Source organism: Olea europaea, unplaced genomic scaffold (assembly GCF_002742605.1).
Source record: "Olea europaea var. sylvestris unplaced genomic scaffold, O_europaea_v1 scaffold920, whole genome shotgun sequence".
Lineage (NCBI taxonomy): Eukaryota > Viridiplantae > Streptophyta > Magnoliopsida > Lamiales > Oleaceae > Olea > Olea europaea.
In genome coordinates, this window is record NW_019267682.1 from 55371 (window position 1) to 66395 (window position 11025).

An 11025-nucleotide genomic window follows, 5' to 3' on the forward strand; every position below is an offset into this window, starting at 1 on the left:
AATAATAATAAAGCACACTTAGTCGCACATTAAACGATCAACTTGACAGTTGACCGCTTAATTTTGCGTTTATTATCAATGCGTATTTTTTAGAATACTAACGATTAGCATTAAACAAGAGAGTCGTTAGTTAACTCATAGAAGATTTCTAATAGCAGAATGCACACGCTAGTGATATACAACGAACTCATTCGTTACATATGAACAAAACGTCATTATTATACTGACTGTGCCGACCACTTGATTGTGAAGTTTTCGTCAGGCATGTTTTGTATTTACATTTGTGCCTTTTACATGACAACTATTTTTTATTAGTATATTACAATTGATAAGTAGAGTTCAACATACATGTTCCTTAAGAAGTAAAAGCATTGTGTTGACAATATCAAATTTATTCTTACTTCATTCTATTGTAACAAAAACACCTAAAAGAATAACATAAAATAAAATAAATTGTAATTGAGAATCTATTTCATATATTGAAGAAAGATTGTATGGGATAGTAGTGCTAAATGAATTATAAAATTTTGACAAAATATCTTAGAGCGTGTTTGGCATGAACTAAAAAAAATAATTTAGATTATTCTTATTTTGAAGTAACTTTTTAGCGAAAAAGTAACTTATTTTCTAACTCTCATCAATATATATAAAAAAAAAAAAATTTAATTTAAAATCTCTGTTTACTTATAAGTATATTTATGCAAACTTTTTAAGCTTAGCCAAACATGAACTACCTCCACGCCTACCCTACCACCAACAGAAAGAAGAGGCAATTATCATCTCTCTTTAACCACTGCTGCCTTACAATTCTATACACACTGCCATTTGTATAGCTTTTGTATGTACATAACACTCCTAAACCTAGCCCAACTCCCATTTCCGTCAGCATTCTTTGTCATTTCTCGCAAAACTAACAAAAACCCACCGACTGGGTTTCAATTTCAAGACCTTTTTAACCATTCCAGTTCCTCTTTCAAGCTGCGAGTATATAAATGTATGCAAAGATTTATCTGGGCAATTTTTTGTATGTTTTGATATACCCAATTTCGTAAATTTTTAATTTAAGCTAAATTTTTGGGTTTTTTTCATGATAGTGGCCAGAATCGGTATGCATTTGTTTACGAACAAGCTAATTGAGCAGGAGGGTATGAAGATGGAATTATGGATATAGATATACCACATGCAGAGAAATTAGTAAGAGACATAACCGGGATATGGATGAAATCGAGGGAGGGAATTGTTATTGGGCAAACATGCCCCCAGAGCTATTGAGGGAAGTGTTGATGAAGATAGAGGATTCTGAATCCAGTTGGCCCGCGAGAAAACACGTAGTGGCGTGTGCAGGTGTGTGTAAAAGCTGGAGGGAGATAATTAAGGAGTTGATCAAAACCCTTGAGGTTTCTGGAAAAATCACTTTTCCTATATCCATTAAGCAGGTACAGTTTCTCAAGACTTAGCTGTAAATAATTTTTGTAGTTGTTTTGTTTTAGTATTTAGTCAAATTTTGTTGATTGTTATGTGTGGAAAATTTTTGTTTTGGGTAGTTTTTGATTTGTTGGTTTTGTATAAGTATGAATTTTGGTTTGGGATTATGTGATAACTAGAAAAGTTTAATGTGCATTGCTTTTGATATGAATTAATAATCATGAGTTCTTCAGTGCATGTGTAGAATTTTTGAACTTTCTAAAGCTAGTTACAAGAAATTTTTGGTGCTGTCAAGTTTTGACTTTAACTTTTATAGAGCTAGATTGATGATCATACAAGGGGAGAATTTCTGGTAGACTACTGTCATCTATTTCTTTTCAATCACATATTCACATAATAAAAATTTGCACAAAAAATCGAAATCTTTTTCTACTTTTTAACTACACATTCTTAAAAAATCACTATTTAAAAAATCATTTTTTTTTTTAAAATAATGACCAACAAATAGGGGTCAATCTAGCTTGACAAATTGCACCTTGCTTGATTTGTTGACTGTGGAATTTCTATACATATCATTAGCAGCGTTTCTAAAAAGTATAGAGTGGATGTCAAACTTCAAACTTTACGAGCCTAGGCGAGGTCTAGACGTGAAACTGAGTTTTCTTATGTTTAATCATTTTAAAAATTATTTAATGATTAAAATATTACATACCAAACATCTAAAATATAAAAAATTATATTACTTAATAATTCCTACACTTAATTATACAAATTTAAAAGAAAAACATGAAACTAAAGTCAAATAAAAAACTTTAAAAAAGGGAAAGAAAATAATAATAAAGCACACTTAGTCGCACATTAAACGATCAACTTGACAGTTGACCGCTTAATTTTGCGTTTATTGTCAATGCGCATTTTTTAGAATACTAACGATTAGCATTAAACAAGAGAGCCATTAGTTAACTCATAGAAGATTTCTAATAGCAGAATGCACACGCTAGTGATATACAACGAACTCATTCGTTACATATGAACAAAATGTCATTATTATACTGACTGTGCCGACCACTTGATTGTGAAGTTTTCGTCAGGCATGTTTTGTATTTACATTTGTGCCTTTTACATGACAACTATTTTTTATTAGTATATTACAATTGGTAAGTAGAGTTCAACATACATGTTCCTTAAGAAGTACAAGCATTGTGTTGACAATATCAAATTTATTCTTACTTCATTCTATTGTAACAAAAACACCTAAAAGAATAACATAAAATAAAATAAATTGTAATTGAGAATCTATTTCATATATTGAAGAAAGATAGTATGGGATAGTAGTGCTAAATGAATTATAAAATTTTGACAAAATATCTTAGAGCGTGTTTGGCATGAACTAAAAAAAATAATTTAGATTATTCTTATTTTGAAGTAACTTTTTAGCGAAAAAGTAACTTATTTTCTAACTCTCATCAATATATATAAAAAAAAAAATTTAATTTAAAATCTCTGTTTACTTATAAGTATATTTATGCAAACTTTTTAAGCTTAGCCAAACATGAACTACCTCCACGCCTACCCTACCACCAACAGAAAGAAGAGGCAATTATCATCTCTCTTTAACCACTGCTGCCTTACAATTCTATACACACTGCCATTTGTATAGCTTTTGTATGTACATAACACTCCTAAACCTAGCCCAACTCCCATTTCCGTCAGCATTCTTTGTCATTTCTCGCAAAACTATCAAAAACCCACCGACTGGGTTTCAATTTCAAGACCTTTTTAACCATTCCAGTTCCTCTTTCAAGCTGCGAGTATATAAATGTATGCAAAGATTTATCTGGGCAATTTTTTGTATGTTTTGATATACCCAATTTCGTAAATTTTTAATTTAAGCTAAATTTTTGGGTTTTTTTCATGATAGTGGCCAGAATCGGTATGCATTTGTTTACGAACAAGCTAATTGAGCAGGAGGGTATGAAGATGGAATTATGGATATAGATATACCACATGCAGAGAAATTAGTAAGAGACATAACCGGGATATGGATGAAATCGAGGGAGGGAATTGTTATTGGGCAAACATGCCCCCAGAGCTATTGAGGGAAGTGTTGATGAAGATAGAGGATTCTGAATCCAGTTGGCCCGCGAGAAAACACGTAGTGGCGTGTGCAGGTGTGTGTAAAAGCTGGAGGGAGATAATTAAGGAGTTGATCAAAACCCTTGAGGTTTCTGGAAAAATCACTTTTCCTATATCCATTAAGCAGGTACAGTTTCTCAAGACTTAGCTGTAAATAATTTTTGTAGTTGTTTTGTTTTAGTATTTAGTCAAATTTTGTTGATTGTTATGTGTGGAAAATTTTTGTTTTGGGTAGTTTTTGATTTGTTGGTTTTGTATAAGTATGAATTTTGGGTTGGGATTATGTGATAACTAGACAAGTTTAATGTGCATTGCTTTTGATATGAATTAATAATCATGAGTTCTTCAGTGCATGTATAGAATTTTTGAACTTTCTAAAGCTAGTTACAAGAAATTTTTGGTGCTGTCAAGTTTTGACTTTAACTTTTATAGAGCTAGATTGATGATCATACAAGGGGAGAATTTCTGGTAGACTACTGTCATCTAAGATTAGTTTGGCTGGTGGTATTAATTTTGCAGTAATGTTCAATTGGCCTTAAATTAAAATTTACACTGCCTATCAGTATAGATGAGAGATTTAAAAAAGAATGCGCTGAGCATCATTATGAATATTCACAGTTCTTCAATTTGTTCCTGAACATTTCAGATTGTGATTTTATGGAGAAGATTGATAATCATAAAAGAAAATCATTCAATGCAGTTTTCAAGTTGCACGATCAGTTTGGGGTTCAACTCTTTAGCACTGGAGCATAAAATTTCCTTTTGAATTTGTTAGTTTCTTGTCTTTATCTGTGCTTTTTGTATAAAGTCCGTAATTTTATGTATCCTCTTCGGTGACACGGATGGAAATTGTTTTGTTTCTTTATATGGATTCGACGGCTGAACTTTTGAATTCTCAACCACTCAGTTTGTAGTTTCAGAAAATTAAATAGGTCCACATAATAGTAACTGCCAATTTTAGTTGTGCTCAACCTTTTGCGATGAAGAGATTCTTTTAGTGACTTTAAGGGCAAGCCAACATCTATAAGTCGTACAAATGTCAACACCGACATTCACTGGTTTTCTTGATCCAGCTACCTTAAATTAGAAGTTCTTCTAAGTTGTTGTCATTCTTCAATTTTTGTCTGTTCTCCATGTTGTGCAACGTAATTTGTATTTATTTGCGACAAAATGCCAATAATAAATCTTATTTTTTCGCCCATCCTCAATTAATATTTCACTTTGGGAACACGAAAAAAATTATCTTTTATCAAATGCATTTAGTATCTTATATATTCTTAGAAACATTTTTTCTGCTTTGCAGCCAGGTCCAAGAGAATCTGTTATCCAGTGTTTTGTAAAACGGAATCGTGCTACACAAATGCATTATCTTTACCTAAGCTTAAGTCAAGGTTTGCGCTGTTGTGCCCCGACTACATCTAGCTTAGCTACATTATTCTTGTATGTATTGTCTACTATTCATCACTCTTTGCCAGATACCTTTATAGTATTTCTTGGCGAGAGGATTCGCAGACGTTGTCTTATTTTCTTTTGACATCCATTCTTCTCTTCTCTGGCAGCGCTGGCTGATGATGGCAAGTTTCTTCTAGCTGCTCGTAGGTTTAGGCGCCCCGCATTCACGGAGTACGTGATCTCTCTACATCCTGACCATATGTTCAGGGCAAGTGGCTCTTATATAGGAAAACTGAGGTATGTCTCAACTTCTAGCTTGTTGAATGATATTTTGCATTTCCAAAGAGACTCAATAACGGCAGAGTTTTATGTTGGCAGATCTAATTTTCTGGGAAATAAGTTTGTTGTATATGATGCTCTGCCTCCCCATGCTGGGGCCAAAATGCTCCAAACTCGCTCCACTCAGATGGTTGGCTTAAAAATATCTCCAAGAGTTCCTGCTGGCAACTATCCAGTAGCCCAGATCACGTATGAGTTGAATGTGCTGGGAGCCAGGTAAGAAGGGGATTCATGCTGTTCTTGTAGTCTTATTTACTCAACAGATATAGTCAAAAGTTTAAACAAAAAATGCTCGATCTTAATAGAAACAGTATCCTTAAAAGAGTAAAAAGAGTTGCGAAGTTATTTGTTTAACAAATGCCCGTGGTATTTCCCACACGATAGAATCGTAAAAAAATTGTCATCGAGTATCTAAAAGATTGGATGTTAATGTACAGATAGATTATGCCACATGCAGGAGTCCAAGAAGAATGCACTGTGTCATGGATACAATTCCAGCTTCTGCCATTAAACCTGGAGGTGTGGCTCCAATACAGATTGATTTCCCTTTCAGCAAGGCCAATTCCTTTCCGGCGATCCCCTTTTTTTGGTCAAATTCAAATCGATTGGATAAATCCCTGTCTGCACCTTTGGATAGCAAAAAAGAGGCATCGCTTGTTTTGAGAAACGAGGCTCCAAGATGGAACCAGCAGCTCCATTGCTGGTGTTTGAACTTCCATGGACGCGTGACAGTTGCATCAGTGAAGAACTTTCAGTTGGTGGCTTCTCCAGAGAATGGTGTGGTTGGGGCAGAAAACGAAAAGATCTTCCTTCAGTTTGGGAAAGTTGGGAAAGATGCGTTCACCATGGACTTCAGCTATCCGCTGTCAGCATTCCAGGCATTTGCCATCTCTCTTAGCAGCTTTGATACTAAAAGTACTCGTGAATGATACACATTGAGCGGTATAAATCTAATTCCTTCGTCCATATATGCTCATATAATCTTTGTCAAACGCATGATATATTGTTCTGCTTTAGTTACCTTGTGCATGGAATCATATCCCTAATCAGTGAAAAATATAACATGTTTTATAAATTGCCATCTCACCTTCGTCGTTTTTCTATTTTTCTCAAGTGTTGCTCTGTCTATGTTCCTACACGTATGAGTTTACATTCTTTCATATATCAAAATAACTGCACATTTCCGAGTTTAGACCCCTGTTTCTTTGAACTTTGGCAAAACATGGATAATTACATCAGTTTTGATTGGTTTGGTAATCTTACATTGTTTTAATGAAAGACATTCAGCCTACGTATGTCATCTGCTACTAACTACATGTTTCTTAATTTCCAGGGAAGTGATTGCATTGTGAATGATGAACAAATAAGATGGAAAGAGGCCAGTCCTATCTCTTTTTACTTTTCTGTATTTTTATCTTTGAACTTTAGTAGTGGTATATAGAAAATATTTAAAAATGCAGATATGTCTACTTTTTCTGTCCTCTCTTCCCTTGTGTGCATACTAGTTTATTTTGGAAATAATCTTTTGTTGCTGTTGTGGATATTTTTACTTTTCTTGCTTCTTGCAGAACTAGGTTTTTATGACTTCTCCACCCATCACATTCTAACAAAATTTTAAGTGAAAATTGTATTATTAGTCCCCAACTGGCTGACCTTGTTGCAATATAGTCGCCGACTACTTTTTCTTGGGTGCTAATGGTGCACTTTTCCATTCCTTAATGACTTGCTTATTCATTTTCCCAGTTTTTTTTTTGCACGGTTTGCTCTGAGTTCATGCGGACTGTTACATGACCCTTGTAAGTACCGATGCAATTTCATTTATGTTGCACATACGTTTTAACTGCCAAAATTCGAATATATAAACTTGGAAGATATGAAATCTTTTATTGTATATGCTAGTTTACCCCTTTGTGCATTCAGTTTAGTTTCCTCCAAGTTTCTTTTTTTTTTGATATAAATAAGGTGAGTTTGATATGTAGTTCTAAATAAAACTGGATATTACGATGGATAAGATTTTCTTTCATGTTTCTTTTTTTGAAGTACATTTGACCTTTTCAAACAAGTCATTAATACTATCAAGGGCCGTGCCCCTTGAACAACCCCTTGGATAACCAGGGGGTTGTGTGGCACCCCCTATTGGGGGAGGTGCCTGCAACAAGTCATTAATACTATCAAGTGCCATGCCCCTTCAACAACCCCTTGGTTATCCACGGGGTTTTCAAGGGGCTTTATTCATACGACCAATTTTTGTTGTTGGGCCCTATAGGATGGGCTTAAGTTTGAGTTTTTGGTCCCAGCTCAGTAGACATTTGTGAAAAGTAAAATTTGAGTAGGCCTTTATTCATTATGCATATACATCCTTGTTCGTTGATAATAAGTCAAAGACTTTTAGTATAAAGCTTTCTTTCTTTTTTATTTAGTGTATTAGTAATACAAAGCCCGTCCATGTTAATTTGAATCAAGATCTCTTAAAAGGCAAAACAGCAACTACCATGATTCGTACTAAACCTGACCAACATCCATTCTATCTCTTATATTTTTGATAAACTATCGTTGTCTCAATAATCAATAACATATTTCTACCCTCTTCCTCATTACTTGGAAGTGAGCCAGCGGTTCAGGTACTATATATTATCATTATTGTCTGGACAATTAGACATCCAACCTGTAAATAATCTAATTGCAAGATTGGAACTTTACCAATCAAGCTCTCTCTCCGAGCTAAGAACGTATATGGAGTAATCAGATTCTTCTCCTATGCTTTTTCCGTAATCATTGACTTGAACTTGAGACCTGAACTATGAACTAAATAGTTATACTTATGGTCAAACCAATTGCTCAATTCTTTTTTTTGGCCCCTCGCAAACACACCAACAGACGTTCACAACTTGCTGTTTAATAGGGTTAGCCGGTCTGCGATTGTCTCACATTATGGGTGCATCGATAGGGAAATTAGTTTTTAACGATGATAACCTTACGACTATCAACATGTCGAACATGAATTTGTCCATTATCTTCTGTCAACCTTTAAACGAAATGTAGCATCAAGTTATTTATTGTACCTATTTCGACCATATGGAAGATCAGATTTACGTATAAATTAGACATATTGAGTATTGTTTGAACGGAAAGTTTTCTTAATCAAAATTTATTAAGTACACGTCTGGTATATAATATTACATTTTAGCAACTAGTGCAACAAACTTAATTTTAACTTATTTAATGTTTTGTTTAGGGCAACCTATTTGAAAATTATTTTTCTTAAAACTCATTTTCACATTTTCTACTTTTTAATCATACGTTCTCCAAAAAAAAAATTTGCTTATAATATTTTCTTCCAAATGAACACTAGAAACTGTCTAATCGATCTTACAAACACCTGTTGATTCCTAGATCTTTTCCATTGAGTAAACTCGATGATGAAAATGATAAACCGTTCTCATTCATATATTCTTCTATTTTCAAATATAATATAATAGCTACAAGTAGTATAGATCTTGTCCAGAGACGGGGAAAAAAGCTGACTTTACAATAGTAGACAATATTAAAGACAAAAAGATCTCAACCCTGTCGAATACTCATACAGAACATGCCGGTTGTGAATTACTAGGATTACATTTCCGGTAAAAATAGATATGCTGGGTCGAATTCCTCTATTAGCATGGTATTGCTTAAGCAACTTGCCTGTGGAGATCCATATCAGGGAGAGAATCAGCAGTTTCGTCATCTTTCTGTGGCAAATCATCCGAGTGCAGATTTAACTGTTTCAGGTTCCGGACGAATTGAGTGAACGAAGGGAAATTGTCAGGAGAAAAGAAATAAGCTCCCATTCTTTGATACGTAAACAAGTCGACTGCATTTTCTTCCAACAAGTTCTTTTTTATTTGTTCCATAACTTTAGGACCACCTGAAACCAACGAGTTTTGGCCCGAGACTTCTACTCCGTGCTTTCTGCAAGACGACATTATTTGTGCAAGCAATAATTCTGGGCTCGAACGGGATTCATTTGGCTGGTGATCATCTGATAGGTCCATTCCAGGAAGTATAATATTGCACGAATTCCTCGAGAAAATTTCAGTAATTGCCTCATAACCGTCTCTATTGACTGTGTTATAGACTCCAGCAGTTAACTCGGAAGGGTGGGATCGGGTTCTATACCATGAGTACATCAGAGGGACTTTACCAGACACAGAAACAGAGACATCCTTAAATGTTTCGGCAGCACGTGACAAAATCCGATCACCATGAGATACTAGCTGGCTCGAGTACCAAGAAAGGAAGAAGTCTCCATATGGGGTCTCCCAAGATCCTCCGTCAGCAAAGAAGCCATTTGAGTTTGGCGACTGGTCATAGCCGGGGGTGTCATGTGGGCCGCCTAATCCCCATAGAGGATTCCCAAGTGTTTCTGCATGCTGCTTAAGATTAGTTAGCATGTTCTTGTCATAGCACCGAAATTCTCCAGCTCCTAGTTGACTACTGTCTTTGACTGACTGCCGTTGAGATGGATACCTGAGCTCGCCATCTGGTCCAAGACCAATTGATATGCCCTGTTACAAGGAGGAGACGTATGGTTAAGCACGATGAGAACTCAGTTTCATAAGATTAAGCACGATGGACCATACTGTTTCTGGAATTCTTGTTTTCATTTTTATTTCAGGGTTCATAAGAACTCCATCCTCGAGGGGTATTACTAGAAAAAAAAAATGAAAACAAAAATTCCAGATCACTTACCGTGATTGTGGAACCCATGAAAGCTGAGAACGATGACTTGAAGCTCTCAAAGAACCCCATGTACACTTCAATCGGTGTCTTTCCATCTAGAACAGGAAGATCATCCACAGATAAGGATAGACAGTCTTTGTATGGCTGTCCAGCTCGATCAGCAAAGTAAATATCTGGTTGGGATTCTCCAATCTGAGAAACCCATTTGGGAAGTCGGATTTTGGGTTCATTGGATGCATGAAAACAGAGTGATATGTGAAGCTTAAGACCCGTTTTCCGGACCATTTCTGCAAGGGCTAGGTAGCATGTCCAGTCGTATTTCCCCATTGCTTGCTTCTCAGCTATCCCCCACCAAACGGGGAGCTCCACACCGTCTACCCCCAATAACTTTAAAGCCTTCAGTCCAACAGCAATTGCTCGTGCGTTGTTTATTGTAGCAGAGTTGGACACAGTATCAAGCGGCAGCCCAACATATAATTTTACAGCATCAATCTACAAGAACATTTGTAGGAGAAATGCATTAATGATTATTCTCATCAGTAAATTAATGAACACTACCATTTACGAAATAAGCACCTATATTTGCATTCAGTTGAAAACAATGAAAAAGTAATCATATTGGTTACTTGGATTATCTCATAAAAAGCCATAGGATTCAGAAACAAAGCAAAGACCTATCTCAATCATATACTATTGAAACAGACTACTACAAACAAGATTTCAATCTTTTTTTACTCCCTAATCTACAATAGGTTCAATCCAACCAACCAAGCATGCCATGAGAAGTTGCAATGGACGTGTTACTTCAGAAATATTTGCTTTGAAGTTAACAAATTCTGGTTATTAGCTCTTATGAAGGTAAAACAGCAAATATTCTCAGAAAAATGCTAAAACTTTAGCAAATACTTCAATATCCACGTTGAAGATCTCCACATGGTTATCGTAAATCCTACCAACCACAGTCCCAATTTTGAAACTTCTTTTATTTGTAAAGTTTTTTGATGATTTAAG

At 35.2% G+C, this 11025-nt stretch overlaps 2 protein-coding genes across 3 annotated transcripts; one reads left to right on the plus strand and one right to left on the minus strand.

Moving 5' to 3' along the window:
* The first annotated feature begins 762 nt into the window (after positions 1–762).
* Positions 763–6933, plus strand: LOC111392321 (tubby-like F-box protein 3). Of its 2 annotated transcripts, none has more exons than XM_023017636.1 (7): positions 763–994; positions 1095–1436; positions 4865–4952; positions 5121–5250; positions 5332–5508; positions 5750–6234; positions 6626–6933. In XM_023017636.1, exons 2-6 carry the CDS (start codon positions 1215–1217, stop codon positions 6219–6221), a joined length of 1089 nt encoding a protein of 362 aa, XP_022873404.1. In that variant the 5' UTR covers positions 763–994; positions 1095–1214; the 3' UTR covers positions 6222–6234; positions 6626–6933. The 2 variants fall into 2 exon arrangements, with proteins under 2 accessions (XP_022873404.1, XP_022873402.1); XM_023017634.1 differs by lacking the exons at positions 763–994; positions 1095–1436 and adding exons at positions 2988–3246; positions 3347–3688.
* Positions 6934–8709: 1776 nt separating this feature from the next.
* Positions 8710–10528, minus strand: LOC111392316 (inactive beta-amylase 9-like). Its single transcript, XM_023017628.1, has 2 exons — positions 10024–10528; positions 8710–9839 (listed from the first exon to the last, which is right to left on the minus strand). Exons 1-2 carry the CDS (start codon positions 10339–10341, stop codon positions 8964–8966), a joined length of 1194 nt encoding a protein of 397 aa, XP_022873396.1. The 5' UTR covers positions 10342–10528; the 3' UTR covers positions 8710–8963.
* Between the last annotated feature and the right edge of the window lie 497 nt (positions 10529–11025).